This window comes from Ambystoma mexicanum, chromosome 3p (genome assembly GCF_040938575.1).
Source record: "Ambystoma mexicanum isolate Mex_15411 chromosome 3p, UKY_AmexF1_1, whole genome shotgun sequence".
Classification (NCBI taxonomy): Eukaryota; Metazoa; Chordata; class Amphibia; order Caudata; family Ambystomatidae; genus Ambystoma; species Ambystoma mexicanum.
Window position 1 is genome coordinate 213,329,419 of NC_090925.1, and position 24,523 is coordinate 213,353,941.

At 48.0% G+C, this 24,523-nt stretch overlaps 1 protein-coding gene across 2 annotated transcripts in view; it reads left to right on the forward strand.

Moving 5' to 3' along the window:
- The window catches only part of NCAPD2 (non-SMC condensin I complex subunit D2), a 565,387-nt gene that overhangs the window by 379,262 nt on the left and 161,602 nt on the right, over window positions 1–24,523 (forward strand). For both annotated transcript variants that reach the window (XM_069650673.1, XM_069650674.1), the window contains exons 20-22: window positions 10,378–10,462; window positions 19,696–19,884; window positions 19,994–20,190. In XM_069650673.1, coding sequence (XP_069506774.1) covers window positions 10,378–10,462; window positions 19,696–19,884; window positions 19,994–20,190 — 471 coding nt within the window. The remainder of the gene's footprint in view (window positions 1–10,377; window positions 10,463–19,695; window positions 19,885–19,993; window positions 20,191–24,523) is intronic.

The window sequence follows — 24,523 nt, forward strand, 5'->3', positions numbered from 1 at the left end:
ATTCACATGCTCTTGAATATTCCCCGTGGTCAGGCTGTGAATCCTTGTTAAAAAAACAAACTGTTTCACTTTCAAACTGGATTTCTCATTTAAACCAATCACTGTCCTCTGGGTCATACTGCCCCATCCAATGACAGTCCTCTCCCTAAGCCCCTCCTCTGGCAGCCATCTTCAGATCTTTACCGCATGCTCCAGTGTTGGGAGTCCTCGAGTTTGCCCTGCAAACTACTTTTAAGTTTTTCTGTGTTTTTTGACAGAAAAAGGTTAAATTTTTGTTCCAAAAGAGCCTGTGCTCTCTTCTCCATCTGCCGACAGCGGGGATCCGTTGTCTGTGAATTTCAGATTCCCTCAAAGGCAAAGATCGTCTAAGTTTCCAGAAGGCCACCTGGGCCTACTTCGCGCCCTCCGACCATGACAGAGGAGAAGGAAGGAAGAACCCTCTTCAAGCCCTACACCAAGTGCGGGCTACGGGATGTGTTTGTGGAGGACACAAGCACCTGCAATGCCTCTGTCTGCATCCAGACCACAAGGAAGGAGATTGCGAGATAAGTCTCGGCTTCTCCAAGAAGACGACGGATAGGCACAGTAGACTTGTGGTGTGGCTGAATGCCAATGCCTCTGCTCCGTGCAGGGTCATGCCTCACCCAGGACTGGCCGGTCCGAGGAGCGGTCTTCTAAGTCTTTTGAGGGCTCCTCATCCGTTGGGGCCCAAGAACCACAAGTCCGGATCCACAGAGGATCTCGCGCAAGTGGATCCCGCAATGGACAGGGAGCGATTGAATTCACCATCCGCCTCCATTGCCAGCCGGCAATCAAGGTCCTCCTTGAAGAGGAAATCGTCCAACTAAGCTAAGCTGCAGGTGAAGCCAGGGACGGAGGAGAAGGCTCAATCGGTGCCGGAGAAGTCTTAGTCAACGATGGAGCTGGTGGCGGCTGCTCCTATGAAGGAGAAGGGGGCTGACCCCTCAAAGCTCACCCCCACAGCGCAGAAGGTGTCCCTGCCCCCGAGGTGTGAAACCGTTGCAGTGACTGCTGCAAAGTCTGCTAGCACGCAGGAGAAGATGCCATCTCTGAGCCTGGCTCCGATCCCTTAGGGTGGAATAAAAGGGGTGAGGGCCCCAAACCAGCCCCAGGCGGTGTCCCAGGCCATGGACGTTTGTCCACGGACGACGAGGACCTGGAGTCCCTTACCTACGGTGCACGTGAAGAGGACTGCGGCGACGATGGCGCAGGGCCTAGTGTTCCGATACGGCCAGCTCAGCTGAGGGATGTCTCTGGACATACTGTCGATTCTTTACACCTTGATGTCCGAGATCCAGAAGAGAATACCGCAGGGCCCAGTTCCTATGGTCGCCCAGGCCCTCGATCAGCCGCCAGCCAAGAGGAGGAAGTGTCACCCCATTTCATCCTCAACATCTGCGTCGGGCACCCTCTCCCAGTAGACCGGACACAGATACGGGGACAGATACGGCGACGATGACTAGATCATCACGGCCGGTCTCCGCAGCCTAGGGCGTCCACACTGGATGAGGTGGGGTCATTCCTTTCAGTGATCGCCAGAGCCTCTGACCTGTTCCTGCTTGTGCGAAGAAACCAAAAAGGAGGGTTTCCTGTACCAGAGGCGCGAGGCCAAGAGGAAGACAATCATGGCGGTGTCCCTTCTGCATGACATGTGAGAGAAGGGCCTGCTCCCCTTGAACACTTGCACGACTCCAGCCAAACAGGATAGGCTGGAGAAGTACCTGGTATCCGCACCCCAAGTGCCTGAGGTTGCAACCATCGCCGGATTCAGTGGTTTCAGCGGCCGCGAGGAAACGGTTGGATAGCCTGTCCACATCGTCTTCATTGAGGGTAAGAAGATGGATGCTACGGGAAGAAAGGTGATTTACACTGCAGTGTCCACCATTAGGCGGCCAACGCACAGGAGATCCTAGCCAGGTACAAAAGGGAGCTCTGGTAGAAGCTAGGCCCAATTCTGGAGTTCCTCTCCGATCACAAGAGGATGGAGGCAATCGCCCTCTTCCAGGAAAGGAAGGTAGCATCTGATCACGCCATTACGGTGGCGCTGGACATTGCCGACACAGGGTTCCGGCAGATGGAGAACGGTGTCTGCCTTCGTCGCCAAGGCTGGATGAAGGACACATTTCCGCCAGGATGTCCAGGTGAAGTTACTGGACATGCCTTTCGACGGAGATAACCTTTTTGGGAAGATTGACTAGTCCATGCAGGCCATCAAAGCGGATACAGAGATGGCCCGTTCCCTGGGCACACTCCAGCAGCACTGCTCTTGGAAGTCGAGCAGGTCGTCCAAAGCTTTTTCCTCATCGTATCGACAGCCTTACAGATCCACGACTCAGGAAGCCTACAGAGGCCAGGTGATACAGTGGTGGGGCGTTCACGCAACCATCACCCAGGGTACGGGGTTTCAAATCCCTCCATACCAGGAGACCTTCACCACGGCGCTTCCCTGGAAGGCTGGGGAGCCCACACCAGACGTCTGCACACCAGAGGCTTGTGGCTGCTGGAGGAGAATTATCTCCATATCAATATCCAGAGCTACGGGCATTGTTCTGAGCCCTCAAGTCATTCCTTTGGCCTCTGAAGGGCTAAGTTGTGAGGATCTTCACGGACAACACCACCACAATGTTCTACATCAGGAAGCAGGGGGGCACTCTATCCCAAGCGCTCTCCAAGGAGGCGCAGGCCTTGTGTCACTGTGCCTTTGGACAAGAGATGTTCCTCTTCACCTGGCGCGAGTTAAGAACACCATTGCAGACTCCCTCAGCATGGAATTGCTCTCCTGCCACGAGTGGCAACTTTGGCAGGACCATGAGGACTGCATCTTAGTCAAGTGGGGCAGGCCCCAGATCGATCTGTTTGCGACGTGGGTGAACTCCAAATGTCAGAAGTTTGCCAGCAGTTTCCACCAACCAAGGAGCCTGGGCGACATGTTCGCCTTCCCATTGGAAGGCCTGTTTCTGTATGCGTTTCCTCTCCTGATTTGAGTCAACACATTCAGACGGTGCCAATTCGGGATGATACTCATCGCCCTGGCGTGGCCGAAATAGATTTGGTACCTGGACCTTCTTAGACTGTCAGCCTCACCTCTGGTCAAACTGCCAGTGGTTCCGGATTTTCTCACCAGAGAAGGAGGCACAATCCTTCACCACGACTCAGGATCGCTGAACCTAAGGGGTTGGCTCTTGCAGCCCTAGAGTTTGGAGGATATGAGTTGCCTGCAGACTCTAGGGAGATCCTCGCCAAGTCTAGGGCGTCGTCGACTTTGAAGTGCTATGGTCACAAGTGGAACCGTTTTGGTATGTGGTGCCGGTCTCAGAAGATTGTCCCTCTGAGGGTCACGGCCCGCAGATTCTTCGATACTTGCTATCCTTGGCCAAGGCTGGACTGCGCACGCCTCTATCAAGGTACATCTGGCTGCGATATCTCGCTACACCAGGTCTCCAGGAAGAGCTTCACTTTGGTCTCACCGACTCATCAAGGAATTCCTCAAAGAACTGTTTCGATCTTTCCCGCTGGTGAAGGCTCCTGCCCCGGCGTGGGAACACAATGTGGTGCTGACCAGGCTCATGGGGGGGGGGGCCTTTGAGCCTATCCATCAGGCCCCTCTCGTTCCTCTCATGGAAAACGGCTTTCCTCCTAGCAGAGGTGATCGCCATCACCTCTGGCAGGAGGGTAGGTGAGATACAGGCCCTATTCTGCAAACAGCCATATCTGACTTTCCACGAGTCAAGGTTGGTGCTGCAGGCGCACCCCTCTTTAATGTCGAAGATTCAATCAGAATTCCACCTCAGTCTTCGCTGTACCTGTTTTTCCCCAAAGCCTTGGTCTCGCTGGGCGCTGTTAGTGCCCTGAAGTTCTACGTGACATGCATGAAGAGTTTTCAGAGTTTTTGTTTGTGAACTTTGGTCCTGTGTGCAATGGGAAGGCCTTGTCCAAGGCTTCCATCTCGAGGTGGCTCTCCAGCTGCATCACACACTCATCGGTTAGCGAGCCAACGGATGTCCGTCCGAGAGCCCACTCCACCAGAGCGATCGCTGCGACAACGGAGTTCCTTTCTGGTGTGCCCCTGCTGGACATCTGCAGGGGAGGCTATATGGAGGTCCACTCCTTAACGAGATTCTACTGTGTCCACAGGAATCCCAGGGAGGAGTCCAGGGTCAGCCAAGCAGTGCTACGCAACCGGTTTGCTTGAGGCGAGTCTGTTCCAGAGGTAAGAGTTGATTGCTTCTGTTGAGCCTTGCCACCTTCCGTGGTTGTGTAATGTTGTACTGCTATGTATTCGTTATTCATGAGCATCTGAATCCATGCCAGACCCCATGCTGGAGAAGGAACAAGTTACTTACCTGTAACTATTGTTCTCCAGCATTGGGTCTGGCATGGATTCACATGTGAACCCTTCCTCCGACCCCTCTGCAGCGGCTCTTGGTCATACTACCAATTTACGTGCCTACCAAATCTGAAGATGGCTGCTGAGGGTGGGGGGGGGGCTTGTGGAGAGGGTGGTCATTGTATGTGGGCAGTATGACCCAGAGGATTGGTTTACTGGAGAAATACTGTTTGTAAGTGAGCCAGTTTTTTCTTTTACCAAGGATTCCCAGCCTGACTTGGAATATTCATGAGCATATGAATCCATGCTGGAGATCAATAATTACAGGTAAGTACCTTGTTCCTTCTGCAACATACCATTCTGGCCGGGCAGAGCCTTTTTCACGTCGGTATGATCCTTAATGGTTGACTTTCTCTGGGGACCTGGTACGGCTAGACTGAGTTGGGAGACACTCGTATTAGAGGGGTGGGTTGGCAGCGCAGAGATGTGGAACTGTATTATTTAGTCGCCCAGGCACAATATGCTGGATATTGGTACTCCCTGGCGTCCAAGGTGGTGCTTTTACCTCTGGAGAAATAAGGGGCATCCCCCACTAACATTAAAGCAGTTAACTTCAGTGAGTAGTACATTCATTCTTGTACCTTATGCGCACCACTGTAAACGCTTGGTCCAGAGTATTTCATAGATTGGTACTCATTGTCTTGTATCACAAATGCATCTCACTCTGGAACTTCCCTGGTATAGCACCTTTCTTCAATGTCGATTTGCAAAAATCCTGGGGAGACAATATGCATTTGACATTGGACGACTAGTCCCGCAAGGGTTATTTGTGTCCTTGGACGACTTTTTTAACAAACTGGCTGGCGGCTCTGTTAGGCTATTGCAGTATTATTGGATGAGAACTGCTGCAAGGCAATTGTTGCTGATGTTTCCTCATGAGCCAGAGACCCATTCTCTGATACACGTGATGAACTCGGACGTCTAGTGTCTAAACTATATGGGCTAGAGAAGAGCGCTCGATTTTCCAGTATCAATGTGAGACTAAAATGGGAACAGTATTTGGGGTTCCAATTCTCTGATGTTCAATGGCAGAAATGTTGCTTGCTTACGAAAGATGTATAGATATGCGCTACTCTTAGAATGATCCAGTTGAAACAATTAAATCAACTAAATTACACGCATTTACCAGGGCTGCCTCGGGTGATTGCATGAAGTGTGGCTGATCTCCAGCATAGACTATTCATGCGTTTTTGGAACTGCTCCATTGTGGCCCATTTCTGGGAAGGGGTTGCTGAGAATGTAAGAAACTAGACCTCCGCTCACACTTGCACCCATGAAATATTTGTTTGGAGAGTGGTCTGTGATCATGCAAAATCTTTTTAATATTGCCTGTGTGATTGCCAAAAAATGCATACTCCAACATTGGACGTCTGAGTGCTCCGACTCATGCGGAATGGCTAAGAGATCTCATTTTCACTTCGGAGAGGGAGGAGATGGACATTTACACTGTCTTCAACTTGTGGGCCTAAAGGCATTTTAAACGTGTTAGGCATCTACCTCGTATTGACTTCATAGATGTGTGTACAAATGTCTCATGCTGTGGTGATTCCCATCTTCAATGGTTTGTGGTTTAAAATAATGATGATTTAGATTGTGTGCTGATATTATAGTACTGTAGGATATTTTTCTATTTTGCTATGTGTTCTATCCTGGTGGTCAGGTCAGTGTATGTGCTTGTTGTCTGCCCTGTTTGTTCTAAATACATTTTCTTTTACAAAAAAAGAAAATTCCTATTAAACACAGGAACAGACATTGGCCTCTTCTAGTTGGCCATAATCAGAACCTTAACACACTTGCTAAAAGGGAGAAATGGCTGGTCCTCATTAGGACCCTTTGCCGTTACATCAGTGAGTTTAGCCTTCGCATCCTGACCAACGGTGTCCGACATCTGCATATCCAATGCCCTGACATCCCCCTCACCCCTCTGCTCGTGAGACTTGTATTAGACTAATTCTGCTAGGTTAGGACCGTTTCAGGTGGAAAGTCGAAATCAAATGCATCTTGTTTCTTGACCTCGGCCTCCAACTCGCCAGATTTATTGTAAAAGTGATTGAGTAATGCCCTCCAGCCTCTGATCATGGTTATCTGTGCTTAATTATGCATCCGCCTTACGCAACTCCCAGGTTGCATCCTCCACTTTTAAATCCACAGAGTGGAATACAGACAACTCGCGGCACTGAGCCCACCTCCTGCAACGCTGCTTTTGACTCAATAGAGCCGGTGGAGGTACCCCTGCCAAAAAGGTAGACCACCACTGTCTGGCTTTCATGCCTTTGTATCCAGAGCACCTGACACCAAGGGATCTGCAAGGTTTGCAGATCTGCACTGCAGGCATGGTCGGAGGAAGGAGATTGACTAATTTCTACAATCATTAATATCTCCTGCTGGGAGGATTTCAGTCCCCATCTGCCGTGCAGTTCCATGACAGTCGCAGAGTTGACAAATTGATCCTTCACAGGAACCACTTTTTCATATCCGAATGTCTGTGCTTTGAGACCTGAGGGGCACTCCTGGAGTGCCATCTCTTCCAATAATTCTTCCTGGAAGTGGCAGATGGATTCCTTCCTTATGAGTGCTCTGAAAGTGACTGCTCCAGCATCAAGGCTTCCCTGCAGCCCCCCAAGGGCAGACTGGTTTCTTAGGGACCAGCTCTTACCCTTGGAACCAGACACTGTCAGGACTGCCTGGCCTTCAATGTCCTGCCCTGACAAACCTCAGTCCTTGCTTTCATGCTGGGCCTCTAGACTGCAGACATGGGTGTCTGTAGTGGACATGGATGCATGTGACTTTTTCTGCAAACCTTGAAACCCAAGTGGTTTTTTTCAATTCTTAGTTCAATTTTATTTTTGTACTTGTTTGACCATGGAAGTCTCATGACTCTGAGCATGTATTAAGCTCTTGCAGCTGGTACAGTCAGAAAGAACTGTTGTGTACCAGGAGGGCGGCACTCTGACCTGTCACTTCTGATCAAGGCCATGAGGACGCCTTTGAGGTGCCGCAAGTATGGCTTGGGCAGTTGGCGTGCGATTGAATTTTCCAATGTCCCTTCCTGCGCAGCTGAACTCGTAACCATCAAAACCAATGTTGCCAATGAGATATGCAACTTGCTCCCGTGTGGCACAGCCCACGCAGGCTAATCTGTCTCTAGACGCTGAGCACAAAATCCAAACATGTTCACTGCTGGCATGATAGATTCTCACTGAAGGTCCTTAATAACAATCTGTTTTAAGGAAACTTGGGTGTTGGGATGCTTCCCTTTTTTATTTTTTCTCTGTGTAAAGTCACTTAGTGGGCAGATTTCTTCGTCTTTGAATATTGTTGCACCAACTTCGTGACACTGTTGGCTGGGTTTGAAGGGAATAGTTCTTTTGAAGTGGCTATTTTATTTCTAGAATTCTTGGCAATTTTATTCTAGAATTATTTACCTTCTAATAGGGGTGGGTATTTGTGCTTACTTTATGCTGCCTGTTTCTATTCTGTTGCTGTGGGTGCTTCAGAATTCTCCCATAACTGTGAAAGAAGGGAGACTAAATGTTCAAATTACTCCCTGCAGTTCCCTTTGTAATGAATGTTCAAGGATATTTGTACTGTGTGCTATCACCACCGGAGTGGTCCCCTGGCGCTCTGGCGGCTCTGAAAAGGGAAGGGGGGGAGAGTTTGTGGGAATAAGCTGCAAAAGAGCAGTGATGTGCTGTTGGCAGCCTCAGCCCGGTGGGTCAGTTGGCTGGCCTTGGGGTGTTTTACAGTCGGAAGTCGTGTGCTGTTGTGCAAGTCTGTGTGGTTTTTTGTTGTAGTGAAGTTTGTGCGGATTGTTGTGTTGTGGGCTTGTTGTTGTGTTTGGTTAGAGTTTGAGAGGTGTATACAGAGGGGGGAAATTTTTAGTGTATTGCTTAATTGGCATTGCTGTCCTTGCAATTATGTCTAGGTGTAAGGCTTGCTATCATTCACCATGCCATCTGAGTGTGGCACTAGCTGATCCTCAATATCCTATCTAGATGTGAGGCAAGGCCAGCGATCATGATTCCATCCAAGTACGGCACTTAGTAACGTGCACACTTCTATCCAGATGGGACGCAGGCCAAAGTTAAGAATCACATCTAAGTGTGGCGCATGCTAACATTTGTAATTCTGTCTAGATGTGATGCAGGCTAAAGTTATAATTCCAACTAAGTGGGGTACACGCCAACATTTATAATTTGTAATCCTAGTCTGCCTCCCTTCCTTCAAGATCAACTGCCCTCCTTTGGTGGCAAGTATGCCACTGGTGAGATGGTACTGAAGTCAGCAGACACATGGGCTGGGAATTTGGGTCGGTAAAACATGTACCGGCTCCAAAGGTGAACTGATTTTATGCTGGACAGAAATCTCTAATTGAACGTACAGTACATGCAAGGTGCTAGTCTGGGGAAAGGGTATTGATGTGTGTTATAACCTTCTTGTTGTGAGCCAGAATGAGTAGGTTTTCTTATTCCTTGCTATTTTCTACAGGTTGGGAGAGGGGGGCAATAGTGTCTCTAGTTTGAAGACACTATTGCCCCCCTAGTTGAAGATCAGTAGTGATCAGAGAATGTAGTTAGTTCAGCTAAGCTGTTAAGGCATTGTTGCAAAGCAGGTTAGTGAACAGTGCGTTTTCATTTGTGATTTAGTCCAGAGGTTATTTGTTGGTTTAGTTTATGTGAATGAGGCTGAAAAAGACAACTTTATTGCAGATCCAGGGCACAGCTTCAGCCAAGGCCACGTTATATACTCTCGTCACTAGCCATTGGTTAGTGATAATTTGCTTTTGGTGATTGAGAAAAATGGTTTGCTCTGTGTGCCTCTGGAGAACCAGAATGAGGGGGAGTGAAGGACCTTTGTGCCTAGCTAATAGCTTGTAACCCTGTATGGTCTATTAAGATAAAGATGTTACTTGAATGGTGAGAATGATGTCCAGAGGTGCAGGTGGATTTGTACCTGCTTATGTCTCCCCAGTGCTTGTTACAAACTGATTCACGAAGTAAAGATGGGCTAGCTCTTGGGATGGGTAAGGCTTGCAGATTGAAGTCCTTTAATCAGTTTGTTGGAATATGTATGTAGATGAAGTACCAGATTACTTTGGGTATTGTGCATATTCAAAATAATTCATTTCAGAGTCCCTTAACTCTGCACATCTCACATGCACTCATCTCCAGTCCAATGGCATGGCCCCAGACTTAATTAATGTCTCATGGTTACGGGCAAGGTGGCAGGTAGCAAAAAAGGGGTTTAGGATTGTTGGCTGGTTTGTATTCAGCTACTATGCAACATTACTGCATTCCTGTTGGGACGATGAATTGTGAAGCTATGTCTCGAAGCTAAATATTGTTCTAGTTCTAACATATAGACATATAACTAAATACAAATTATATTTTTACAAACATATAGATTGCATAAACAATCACATGTAAAAGTTATTGCAAGTGCATTATTTAGAATAAATCAAAAAATGGATCGAACTAAAAGCTAATGAAATGAAGAAAAAGGACAGATCAGACAAATTAATTCTGATGTATTCTACACACTTTAAACTCAAATCTACTAAAACATTTTATAGAAGGAAAATGCAGAGATTGTTCTTCATTTTCATTGCTCTTTGTTACCTGACCTACGAATGTTTTGCCAGCCACTATTTCATGACAGAATGTTATGCAATATCATTTTCAAAAGACACTCTAGTTTCGGCTGCCAGTTTACATCCTTTGTTCCCGCCATGTTCAGAATCAAACAAAGCAATTTCACTGCCATATGGTTGATATGTGCATTAACATTAATATTTAAAGATTCCAGATCATTAAAGCTTAGTTGACAGTGAATATTTTATTTTTAGATTTCTTTTTTTTTTACTATAACGCCTACCGTGCAGTAGCTTAAATCTTGTATTTGTTACACATTTTGGTCGTGATGGGTGTGGGAGACTTGGTAACCTTTTGTACATCTGGTTGCTTTTACAGCAGACCCTTGGAAAAAGCAAGGAGCCCTTCAGGCTGTCACAAGAGCACCAACTCTTCGATCGTCTCACTGAAGCTGTTGTCGGAGGTAAGAAATTGCTCTTCATTGTGTCTGACAATGCTGCAGCTACTTTCTGTGTTCCCTTGGATAGTTGTACAGCGTTTCTCTATATATCTGGGCTCTGCCCCTGATAATATAGGCCGTGGATTTGCCCTTTGACAATTTAGTCTGTCTCTGGAGGCCAGCAGGACATTTCCCTTTCTTTGGCTGTTGAGAATTTGACTTTGTAGTCAGCCTCCCCCACCCCCAATTTCTGCTGTTTAGTGCTGTACAATAGCTTCCTCAAGGAATGCCCATTGAAGTGTTTTGTATGGTGTTGAGTAGTATAAAATGTAAACTAATTGGGGCGGGGCACCTTGTTTCCTATGTGAGCTGTCAGCGAGAGATTGCACATTTTGCTCTGGGGTGTTCACTGATATCACACAACTAGGAAACCGCCATTCTGCTATCCTGCGGTCCTATGGAATTCCATCCCAGTAGTTAGCCGGGCCACTCCTTACCTTCTTTCTGGAAAGAGCTAAAACCCTACCTGTTTGTGTCACTTTGAATTCACCTAGACCGAGACTACTCGTCAATCTGCAACTGAACACGGTGTGTTACTGTGTTAATTGTTTAGTATTCTGTGACAGTCATATTGTGCCAGAGGGGGTAGGGATGAGTCGTATATCAGATTAACATCTACAGTTGTCATTGGCCATCTAATTTTATGATATGTATTTGATTTATGTTGTATATTATTCATTGAGTAAACCCCAAGAGTATCAGTGTGTATCTTTGCTAAATAATTCTACTTTATTTATGTTGCCCTACACGTATGGATTATTTAGATTATGTATCCTTCACCAATATCTCACTTTCTTTTGGAATGCTTTTTGAATGTATATTGAGAATATAATTAATTCTACAATATCTATATTACCAGATACTACGATTTTGTTCCACTACGATTTTGTTCCTAACAAAGGGATCATTATCCCGAACACTTTGCGCCAACTGTTCAGTAAAAAGAAGAGTTAAAGAAAGATTACGGAATCTCTGAATTATTTTGGGTTATTGAAATCATTCTTGAACTGTGGATCCTTAGGTGTTCGATTTATTATTTGTTAAATTGCGACTGGTGGAATTTCACCAGTATATATTTGTTCATGGGACAGGGTTATCCCATTTATTGATCATTTGCCTTGCTGGCCCCCTCTACTTCTGCACTGGGGCACCGTTGCTCCTATGGAGCATGCTCCATTCCCAGGTTGATCTCATCCCCTCTGCCCTCGAGAGGTGAGGGACTCTTCCCCTGCAAACCCCCCCCGCACGGAGGGGGAAGGATGGTTGGGGCTGGCTTCCAACTTATAGGAGGCCAGTGGCCTGGATATAAAGAGTTGGACATTTACTGACAAGTAAGACAGACACAAGTGATCACAGTTAACGGGTGTTTATTGAACAATGAAAGTGGTATGCTGGTTGGAAAAATGCCTAATCTAAACCTAAATCTAAGATGGGGACAGGTGTCGACCATCAAATAAAAATAAGGCCGTCCTAGTGGCGTCAAGCCAAATAAAAAGGCCTATACTAAGAAAACATATTGCCAATCCAAACAACTAATACAAAAAGGGATGTCGGATAATTCTCAAGAAAAGTGTTCTCAAATAATGTCAGGATGCGGTTGCCTGAGTCTTCCTTCCCCACATTTTGGACACTGGGAAGATGGGAGCTTGGAGCATAGTAGAGTCTCGGGATTCTCCAGCACGAGATGACAGTTCTAATGGCAGTTCTCAGGGCCATCGAAGGCCAAGTCTCGTTTCACTTGAAAGTCTCTTGCCTTCGGGGCCTGATGTGTTCAGATAACAAAAACTAAAGTGCCATTAACAAATGAGTTTGTTTCCAAAGTTCAATATGGGTGGTGGTTTCACCCCTCGGTCCCCCTCTTTTGGGCTGACCCTTTTCGTATCTTATTTCACAATTCCAATAGGGTGATGGCTTCACCCCTCTTCTGGGCTTACCCTTCTTAATTGTAATCCACAGTACAGATATGGTGAGGGCTTCACCCATGGGTCCCCCTCTTCTGGGCTGACTTTTCTTGATCGTATTCCTAGATTTTATATTGGTTCTTTTCTTGAAGTTAGGATGATAGCTTTACCCCTGGCACTCCCTCCGCCGGGCTCGGACCCCTCTTGATTGCTAGTACTTGAGTGTTAGCTTAATTTCTGGCATCCCTCCTTCGGGTTCACTCTTGCTGTCTCTTTAACTTATGCTTTCACTTTTCTCATTCCGGGGTGACAATCGTTCACCCTGGGATCCCCTCTGCCGGGCTCCGACCCCTCTGGATTCTTCACTGGGTTTACTATGGCTCTCGAGCAGGGTGATGGTGACTCACCCCTGGGTGCCCCTCTTCTGGGCACTGACCCCTCTTTACTTTCAATGTCCTCTTTTATATAATTCAAAGGTTTCGGGATTCACTTCACTTTCTTTCACAGTGCTTGTAGATCAAAGTCTTTCGATTGTACAGGGATTTTGCTTGACCCTCTGTATGACCACACTGACATATTTCGCTGGCCTTCCTACGGCCTTCTGGTTTTTTAAGTTTCTCTCCTATGAGGCTCGACCACAGCCTTTCGAGTTAGCACCTACGTGGTGCCCCTTCCCTTATGCAACTGGTCTCCCCTTTACACTTTTTACAGTTCATACAAAGTTCAACAGCTTTGTTTTCGAAGCTTATCACTCCTGCGATTGTCACTCAACACAGCCCGGTTCCTATCAGTTCTCCCCTCTACTCACCGGCTGTGATGAACCACTTGGATTTTGGCTTCTCTGGAGTCGAGGCCAGTACCGCGGGCGCGGGAGCTTCCCTTGCTCCTGCCTATCGGCATAAGCTTGCCCCTTTTACCGTTGACATCTGCTGCAGGACACTTGTGCTACTGTTTGCGGTCTTGGCCTTTCCTCTACAAAGGTTCTGTGGCCCTTGGACGAAAAGGGCAAGGTCACGGTCACTTCTCTCCTTTCCACCCTCTCGATTCCTGCCACCTTTCTCCTTCTTTTGAGTTGCTGTGTGGTAACTGTCTCGTTGTTCTGTCTGCTGTACTCGCCTCCCTCGTGCTGTGCTCTCTGGCTCTACCGTTTATCCTTGTGGGGAAGGGAAAGGGCAGTTGGTTGTGTGGGATTCCGATCAATTGCCTGACTTTGCCTGACCCTTGTATTGGGACATGTCAGGGAAACGGCTCGGGTATAAGTCTGCTGTCTTTTGTGTTGTGCGAAAGTGTTGGAGTCAGAAAAGGGGACTAGGGGTAGTGCTTTGGAATGTCCTAAGTGAGCGGATGGGGAAAAGGTGCTAAAGGACGGGGGATACCACGTCTCACCCAACGTTCTCCCAATCCCAGAGGACCCACCATCCAGTTGATCCTCACTCACACCCCCAGGAACTGGATCCAATAGCGATGGGGGTGTCGTAGCCACCTGGATGACAGATCCTCGAGGTTTAGGCAGGGAGACACCTTCAGGTTTCTCACACCACTCCGTAGACACCCGGGGTTTGTCAGCCTCTTCCATGCTCAAAGTTCAATTCGAAACTCAGTATATCCTGGAAGGTCTTCACGAGGAGCCCTTAATGCCTTTCACTCATGGTGATGTAAATCTTGGTCAACCACAGAAACAGAGGCTGCCTTTTTTTCAAAGACTTGAGGAAACTTCGCCTGGCTCCTTCAGACCCAGCCTTTCTTTCCACACATGCCTCCCCTCAGAGCTTGGTGGTTCAGGTTGCGACTGCCAACCTAAGAAAGTTCACATTTCTTCTCTGCCCTTTGAGAAGGAGAGCAATGGTACGATGCCTGGGGAGCGTGAGCAGGGGTGGAGGGGGGGTTGCCCTGGGCAGCCTTGCCTTTAGAGTGATAAATGCCTCCTGTGCCTTGCCACATTTTTCTTTAGGCCCTTGTTCGACAGTGTCTGCCCAAGCAGTTGAACACCTGCCTGACTGAGAGGTGATGTAGGGCTTTGAGACCCTGATTCAGGTTGGCAGAGAAGCTTCCTGTCAAATATTGCAGTCGGCGCTAGACACGGCTGACTGTGTGGGACGAGCTATGGTTAGGGGCACAGTGTTAAGGAGACAATACTGAATGAGAGCCTTTGTTTTCGCACAGAATGTGCCTTTTGACAGGCATAATCTCTTTGGAGCCAAGGCCGATGACTCCTTGAAGAGGTTCTAGTCCTCTAAGGCAACTGCAAAATCCTTGGGTCTGGCAGTGCAACAACCCTCGGCTATGGCTAGCAGATGTACAGTATTTTGGACCTTCACCTTCTATGCCAACCATGGAAGAAGTCGGGCACACTCAGACAAACAGCACCCATGCTGCTTTCCCATAGGTGGGGGTGCTCCCAGAGACTGAATCCCCACCTCTGCGGTACCCTCTGCCACCCAAGGTGCAAAGCCCCACTGAAGGGCACTTTTGTCACCAGTCCCCAGTAAGAGAATTGCCCAATTTATCTTGAAATGGTGTTGCACGACATGCAGCGCTTGCGCATTAAGATCCCTGGTGAACGGCCTCTCCCTTTAATTCAGTGCCCTCCAGACCATCATCCTCCCATCCCTCTTTTGCCTCTAGACCGTCTCCTTTCTGGAGGGGGGAGTTCATCAGGTTCTGACAAAGGATGTGGTCTAACTGGTACTAAACTCGGAATGAGGGATAGGCTGGTGTTCAGTTTACTTTCTGGTTCTGAAGAAAGACTGTAGTTTGTGTCCCATGTTGAATCTGAGGCAACTGAACTTACACCTGCACAAGGACAAATGCAAGATGGTAACTCTAGCTCTGTTCGTCCAAACCCTCGATATGCAGAACTGGTTGATGTCACTAGATCTTTGGGGATGACTACTTCCATGTGCCTACTCAGGTCAAGCACAGGATGTACCCGAGATTCATAGTCTGCCAACACCATTACTAGTTCAAAGTCCTTCCTTTCAGTCCATCATCCACACCCAGGGTTTTCAACAAGCTGCTGGCATTGGTGGCGGCTCGCTTCAGGAGGGAGGTCATTCATGTCTTTCACTACCTGGACAACTGACTCGGCCCTGGCTAACCTCTCAATTTCCAACACCCTTGACATCCTTGCCCCCACCATGAGGATCTGCATGAAGCCTGGTCCCAAGTGCAATTGTTGGTATGGTTCCGACCTAGCCTCGCTGAAACACAAGTGCAGAGTTGCGGAACAGAAGTGGGTGGCTTCTAGCACATTCTCTGACAAACTGGCCTGTCGCCTGCTCCAAAGGCAATACAGATTTTCCATCTGCACCAAGAAGTGGGACCATATCCAAGCCCGCATCTCTGGGGCCACAAACAACACAGCTGAACTTTGTTTTTTTTGTTTCTTTAAGTAAGGAACATGCCAATCCTACTGCAGTATCCACTTCTCCTTTTCCTCCTCTGCATAGCTTTGGCCTCCCATTTCACAACCAAAACTCGTGACATCCTGTCTCTCTCCTCTACTCCCATCCCTCCTCCGCCTGCTCGCAGGCTTCCCTTGGCCCCCCCACCCCCTAACCCCCTCAGGATGAGGTCAGCAAGACAGTTTGCTCTTTGAAAGTCTCCTCCAAACAGGTGCTCCCTTCTCCTCTAGAACTATCAAGGACAACATTGCCTCTCTCGCTCCCTCCTTGGCTGAGTTATGTAACCACTCTTTTTTGCCTTTTGCTCCTTCCCATCACACCTGAAGCACTCCCTTGTGCACCCCCTCCTAAAAAAAAAAAGTCTGCAAACCCTTCCTGCTCAGTTAACTACCACCCTATAGCCACTAACCCCTTCTTGGGTGAACTCTTGGAGAAGTCGGTCATCTCCCAACTAATCCATCACACTGAATTTCTTGGCTGTCTCCACGACCACTAGCCTGGCTTCAGAGCAGCCGGATGCATGGAAACTACTCTCCTGAACACCCGTGATGACTTGCTCTCCAATCCTGACCCCAACTCTCCTTCTGTTCTCATCCTCCTCGATCTGTCCTCTGCCTTTGATACAGTCAACCATTTCACAAGTCGACTCCATGATACCCTGGGCATCATGGACCGGGCACTGGATTGGTTGACCTCTTTCCTTTTGAATCGGCCCTCCCAAGTGCAACGGGGCCCTTTTCTTTGCGCTACCTTACTCTCTACCTGAAGCATCTCTCAGGGCTCTCTCCTTTCGCCGTGGATTTTCAACATTTACCTTGCCCTTCTTGCCCACTTCATCTGCGTCTCTTCATTGACAGTGTTATGCTGATAAAACGCAGCTCTCCTTTAACTTTCCCTCCTCTACCTCCTCTCCCATTCCCGACTGTCTGACTGCTATTCAGACATGGTGTGCTGCTAATGATCTCTGCCTTAAAGCCAGTAAGACTGAGATCCTTCTCATTGGGACTCCTGCCCCCTCCTTCCCTCCTACACTATGGCTGCCCTCCTTGGACCCCCTCCCCTCACCCTCTTGTGAGGCTAAAAACCTAGTTGGTCATCTTCGACTCTCTCCTCCCCCGCTTCACATCGCTGACCTCGCCAAGAAGGCCCACTTTCAGCTTCACCTCCTCAGAGGCATTCTCCCGTTCCCAGAAACTGTCTCCAGAGCTCTGGTTCTCTCTAGGCTGGCTTACTGCAACAGCCTCTTCCTTATCCTGCCTCTTTCCTCCCTCTGCCCTCTTCAACTAATCCAGAATAAGGCTGCGAGACTTATCCTTTGCCTCAAGCCTAGGGACTGTATCTCTCCAGCCGTAAAATCTCTCCACTGGCTACCGGTGGTCGCAAGGAAAAAATTCAAGACCCCTCTGCATCATTCACAAGGCCTTCTGGGGCCAGGGACCTCGCAATAGCCAACATTCACTCCCTAAATACCTCCATGCTAGAGTCCTACAGTCCTCTAGCACCAGCTCTCTGCAGATCAGATGTGCCTCCAAGCAGAGAGTGGGGGTAGATCTTTTTGGCAGGAGCCTCCCTCTGGAATGGCCTCCCTGCCCCGCTGGATCACCTTAAATTCCAGAGGTTTCTCAAGACCTTCCTTTTCTCCTACTCCTGTCCTCTTCCCCTCCCTTGCTTAACTCCACCTGCTGCATGAGACTGGTTCTTTTGTCCCTTATGAGTCTTATTGTGGCCAGGCCCTCCTTCTAACAGTCTTCTGCTGCACCCCTTTTACCAGCAATTGCCCTCGGGCATCCTTCCCGAACTAGCCTACTGAGTCTGGTTCATCCCGTCCTTGCACTAGTTGACCCCCAGTCCTGATTCCCCAGGCATGTGCCCTACGGGGCTTCCCTTAGCACTTGCCCAGCCCCTTGACCCCCTACTTCCTGCTCTCCCTAGCCCAATACCATCCCTTAGCCCTTATCTGCCCCCTCCCTCTGCACTTCTTGTTACTGCACAAAATCCGAACGTCATAAGGCCTAGTAAGACCGTTACTGTTGATTTCTCCTCTGTCACCCCCCCCCCCTCTTTTGTCTTGTGGTGCCTATAAACACTTTTTGCTGTATAGGCGCTGTACAAATGTTCAATAAATAAAAAGGAAATTCAATAAAGTTTGCTCCCCATACTAGGCATTGGCACATCTCTTCCACACGTGCAGCCTGTTTCACAGCTTTTCCATCAACTTAAAACTGTCTCGTTTCGCTGTCCCATGTCCTCCAATACCAGGGACAGTTTCCCACATCATCCTTCCTTTGCTTATTGGGTTCACTTGCCACCTACATTCTGGTGGTTCCGGAGGCGCAAATGCGCACAAGATTACTTCATTGGCTCCTTCATTGTCAATGGTCTGTTTCAGGGGGACATGTTGAACCTTTTGCAGGTCTGAGTTTCTTGAGACCTTGCATGTTGGTCCCTGCGAGACAAGCTTTTGAAGAGATTGTTGCTTCAGTAACCCTGGCCTCAAGCGGTTGAGCAGACCAACGTTTGGCCTCCCCGGAGCTGTGCCAGGAGGTTCTGGAGATTTTCTCCCATTGGTGGATCGCTTTGCTTCCAGGGTCAACAGGAAGTGCGAGTTCTGCTCCATGGAATTTTCTTTGCAGAGAGCTCTGGGGATCCATTGATGGTCGACTGGATGTTTGACCTCCACTACACGTCTCCGCTGTTCACTGTCCTTCCACTGGTTCACAGGAGAGTATGCCTATTTAGGGTTCTATGTTTTGATCACTCCAGACTGGCACCCAAAGTTACTGCACATACCCATCTACCTTCCTTGGGCCTCCCCAAGATGATGGATCTGCTCTCCAAGTAAAAGGGGCAGGTCTTTGACCTCAGCAGCCTGAATCTTCATGCTTGGCTGGGATAAAGGGAATGGGTCTGGGTCTTGTCGGACAACATTCTGGATGTGCTTCTGTCAGCTCGGAAACACGCCACTAAGTATATTTAGACCTGCAGTTGGTGTAAATACTTGACGCCTTAGAAGGTTCTGGACCCTTTAGCCTATATCTTCCGATCTGGATTTTTTGTTGTCTTTGGCCGAGACATGGTCTTTAAAGGGCCCCGGAGCAAGACTCTTTTTCCCCAATTCCCACAGTTATAAAATCTTTACAGAGATGGTGTAATCAGTTTCAAGCACTTTTGTGGTTCCGGTGTGCGATTTTGAATTTAGTGCGGACATTCCTTATGGGTGCTCCGTTTCAGCCCTTGCATTCATGTTCCCTTAAATTGCTTACCCTTAGCTTCTGCGAGATAGATGAGAGAGCGCTAGGTTAGGTAGATTTGTTTTTTTCTCCAAAAAGAAAGTGATGTTTAGAGTGAAGCTTTCCCTCGTCCGAAGGTGGTCTCAGACTTCCATCTCTCTCAAAAGATGTCTTCCAAGGTTTTTTTTCTTTTCTGCTCTACCTAATCTTTCCAAGGCAGAGTAGCTATTCCATCTGCTGGAACCAATGCAGGTTCTCAGCTAATAGATCTCTCGAATGAGGGATGTCTATGAAGGAAGACAAGCTTTTTGTGGGTTGTCCCATTGCTGGCAGGGCTGTGAAGTAACCGACCTTGTCAAGGTGGATCATTCTCAGCATTGCTGAATTCTAATTTAGGCCTGGTACTGAATATAAAGGCCTAGTCCTTGTCCTTCTTGAATTCACTTCTGTTGCCATTAATATTGTCTTTGTTAATGTGTAACAGTGTACTTCTGTCCCTCCCATCCGGAGAACAGTTTTGGCTGTCTTGTGTTTCCTTAACCAGAGGATTTACTGGTCCATTTCCATCCTATCCTCCTTGGAGTGGTGCTGTTTCTGTTTTTTAGTGGTTATTTATTTTTCTCGTTATGGCAAACACACTATTGTCCCCCTTTATATTACAGGTATTTCCCAGCCTAGCCACCTCTGGCTTCCCTTCACTGAGACAGCCATCACGGTCATCTATCAGCTGTCTGAGGAGCCAGAGACCATCTGTGCCAAAATCCTGAAGCGGTGCTCAAAGCTGGTACTCGAGCAGCTGGAGGGGGCTACTGCAGAAACCCCTGAAGCAGCAGATGAGGGGAGAGCAGCAGGTATTGGGCTGTTGTATCGGAAAGATAGCAAAGGTGCAAGCATTGTACTCCCTTGGTCTTTTCAGGGGAAGCTGAGTTTTGTATCTCAAACCATTCTTTGATCTTACAGAGCCTCCGACTGACCCCAAAGATTTAACCACCGTGCCTACCTTCCTGCTGGCACATCTTTTGTCTCTGGCTGGGAATGTTGCACTTCAGGAGGTTGTCCATCTGGAGCGGTCAGTAAGTGCAGAGTTGCGGCGACGTCGTGTCATCAAGGAAGATCAGGAGGCCAAAAAGAGTGCGGACAAACAAAAGAAGCAGAAGGTGAGGTACATGGGCGGAGGGTAACACCTATCTGAAATCTTTATTAGAGACAACAGTTGAATATTACACAAAAGCATAAGACACCTGCTGCAGTCTCATACACTTTTTGACTTTGATACGTACATACATCATCATTGTGCACACAGTACATCGTGGTATTGTTTTCCCTGAATACAAACTGTCACAAATTCACATTTTTGGGAGCTGGGTGATGGGACTGTGGTCGCCACCCATTCCGTGATGCAGCCCTTTGCAGTAGGTTCACAGAGGATCTCCCAAGCTTCAGACCACGAGTCTTGGGATGGCCCTCAAACCTGCCAGAACCCCCAAACCACTAGTTAGTTTACAACATGGGGGCACAGGAGAAGGGCATTAGGAATATCCCATTAGTTGGCTGGCATTTGGGGAAAGAAAAGGGGAGATTGTACATTTAGAAGATCCATTTTACTACAGTAGATTCCCCTTCCTGCTGATTAGGAGATCCCTGGTATTGGTCAGGGGCCCAACTGCAACCTCACCATGGACTGTCAATGCTTTAGTAGACAAGTTCCCTTTGAAATAATACCTTGTTACCAACAAGGACTGGCTTTGACAACGTGGACAATTCTTCAAAACAAGGGCCTTGAGCCTGTGGTTGCTCACAGAACTGCCATGCCCCCACAGAACCATACAAGGTACAGGACAGCACTTGGTTTGGGAAGAGGCATTCTGCTTTTAGCACTCGTCCCCACAAAGCTGCATTGAAATCTTTATTTGTGAAAAGCAGCTCGACACATGAGCGCTAAAGCTTTGGACGCAAAGAGACAAACCAGGGCATGTTCCAAAGCAATCGGAGCCTCTGCTGCTGCAGAAATGAAACTGCAGATTGCGAGACTCAGTTGCTGTAAGCAAGAGATTGGAAGTCAGCTGGGGAGTTTGTAGTTCGATCGCACATCACTGTCACAACTAACACATAATCCGATAACCACAATTTTAGTGGGTTTATGAACTGGGCTACACAAAGACACAGGGGATGGAAATGGTGTCAGCAGGGGAATGCATGGCGGTGCAGAGGTGCGGGGTTCTCTGGAGCTCCACAGGTGGTGGAGGCGATTGGAGGAATGTAGGTTAAGTGGAGCGTGAAAGGACCTTGAAAGATGTGGAAAAGCTAACTGGAGAAAAGGAACTTGGAAGAATAAAAGATGTGAAGAGGAGGCAAAGGGGCAGTAAAAGGGGTGGGAGGACCAGAGATTAGTTTGGGAATTGGCACGTGGAAACACAAGGCAAAGGCAGGTTAAAGATGGGAGAAGGAAGAGGTTAGATTATGTGACATGAGATTAAGCTGGGACAACTGAGCAGGAGGGTAAAGAACAGGAGAGTTGCTGACAAGAACACTCGCGAGAACAGGTTGACAAAGCAAGGAGGTTGAGACAGAAAAGCCGAGGGGAGACAAAGTGGTGAAGGCCCCCTAAACATCAACGATCACAGGCTTCTGAGCTGCACCTGCCCTTTATTAACTCCCTGTTCATAGCAGAGAATATTACACTGAAGCCAGCATAGTCTTTCTGAGCCCCTGCTTACAGCACAGAAGGCAAAGCTGGTCTGCACTGTTGTCTGCTCTGCTCACTGCAGAGAAGGGGAAAGCAAAAAGTGAAAGGCCTGTCGTCAGGCAGCGCACTGCGGTGTGGGGAGGTACAAGGGACGGTACCCCCAGCCTCCCCTCCCAATTTTCCTCTGGGGTCATTCACCAAGATGCTGCCTGCTGTCACTCCTAGGGTGCTGGAATGAGAGGAAAGTCTCATCGGGCTTACAGGTGTTTGAGTACTTGCTTTACCAAGGGGCTAGCCCTCCTGCTAAGATCTGAAAATAGAACCAGGGGTTTGAAGCCCTGCAAAGCAAGTAGATGGGTATTTATATGCGACTGTGAATATTGCGCTATTTTCAACTAGTGCTGGTAATGAGGTGTACTCTTACGTCCCACCCCCTTTACTCTCCTTGGAATGGGGACGTACCAGAGTGGTAAAAACATCTACATACCAAACCATCTAATGCAAAGCATCGACAGGCTATCTTTAACATGTAAAAGTGCATTTCCATCTAAACCAGTCCATCGAAAATATAAATGGACTGGTTTCAATGGAAATGCACTTTTACATGTAAAAAATAGTATTTCAATGCTTTTTTTTGTAACTTTTAAACCTTACATGGAGCTGTCCAGTGCTGACATTTCGGCACTGGCCAGCTCCTTGTAACGTTTTTATGTATATTGGGGGATGGGGGATTCGGCCCTACCCCCCTCCCCCAACCCCCGCCTCCCTACCCAAATCCTAATGTTATCCTTAATTTTACCCTAACTCTTAATCTAACCCTAGCCCCCACAGGACCCGAAATGACACTTGGAATGCTCTGAGGTCCGGTGTTATCGTACTGGGCTCAGAGTGCAAGTCGGATTATTCTCTGTTGTCTGCTTTGTTTTATGTTGGCCGGAAATTAATTTTATGATTGGAGAGCAGGTTGCTTTGATTAATGCTTCAGTGAGATTTTAGCTCAAGTTGCAGGTGTAAAGCATGTTTCCTTTTGATTATTTCTTTTGTTACTGTTTGTGAAAGGTTTATATTTAAACCAGACCACATTCAACCTGCAGTCATTCTTTGTTTCATATTCCACTTTGCCATATTGGTGTCCGATTAATAGTGTTCGGCCTATGATGTTGGAGGATAGGGTTATAAATATAAGAGCAACATACACAATCATAAGATTGGGAGTGCATTGACGGGGGTTCTGTTGGGGGGAGGGGGGTATAATTTGTTGATTGGCTTTATAGTAAATTACAAAGTGACACTTTTTGATATATGACGATGTAAAGCACACGCCTGTCTTGCCTTCTCAGGCCATAGTCATCCCTGCATAGATGTTACATTGAATTGAAGATTAACATAGTGGGCGTTATACATGGGATTTTAGTAATTAATAAGATTCCGAAACACACATTCTTTTAAACCTAGAAAATAGTGATCCTTCTGCTATGCAAATCTCTAACACTAGCTGTGCTGCAGCTTCTGGCCTACTATACTCCAATGTTGCACTGAGGGGAGCAGAATTCAAAATGGGCATTGGAGTACATCCCAAGACTATAGGCCTCTCGGTTCTTGCTAACCAAGCCACAAATAAACCCCCCAGCTTTCTGTACCAGTCACTTCATGCTGAAATGATCACCCAACGTCCAATAATCAACCTCTGAATGCCTTGATCTTTTGGAAATTAAACTCTGGCTTTGGCATGTGCAAGGTCTATGGCCATACATAGTGAGATTCATGATGAAATTCACTTACATGACTTGTGTAATTGTATTTCTGGTATTGTAAACTTTGTATGGATTAACAACATAGTTAAAGATGGATTCTCAGCGATAGAATTCAGGACATTACTGCTCCTAATGTCAGTTATTAGATTACGGGAGTCTCAGATAAAAAGTTCCTTCCTATGTCTAATTCCCTTACCTCCTAGTGCAAATGGGCTTACCTCCCTTATCTCTTACATTTACACCCAAGCGTTGGCTGGATTCAGTCGAGGTGCCCCAAATAGGCCACAATGGGAGGCTGACCTAATTATTCTAATTCTAGTGTGTGTATATATATGTGTATATATGTAACGGGAACATAATTAGCACCTTAGATACGGCTGCTAGCACATTGTACTTTAAACTGATTAACAAGTACTATGCATATGCAAACCGAAGGCCAATCGGAGTCTGTTGAGACAAATAGCTGCGAAGGCGGAAGCCGGCCCTAGCTGCCTAAGGCCCGTGAGCCAAAGGCCCCTCCTGTCTGCCCCTCAGCTCACTCTACACTCGGGCAGGAGCCCTGCTGGAGCCCCGCTCGCATCACGAACACTCGATCGTGCTCGGAGGCACATCGATTCGCCCATGCTGCAGGAGCAGCTGGGACACGGATCCGCTGCCATTTCCTACCATCCCGAGCGCACTCTCACTTGCAGCATCTGACTGCCTGCACCCGTAGTGCACGGTGCACCCCTGGCCATAGACCTGGCCTCAACACCGACGAGATCCTGGCAACAAGATGGCCGCCGCACAGTTCGTCTCCCCGACGCTCCCTATGGTTGCCTAGCAACCCTCATCTGCATATCGACAGCGCCTGGCGACCGAAGGCGGAAGCCGGCCCTAGCTGCCTAAGGCCCATGAGCCAAAGGCCCCTCCTGTCTGCCCCTGTCCGCACCTAGCGGCACGGCGCGGAACACTGCTTCGCTTCCCACATTGCGACCCGTAGGAACCCTAGCTGCTTCCGGAACAATGCGTACGTGCTGCCCTCCGCAAAGCAGGCTTTGTCTGGCGACA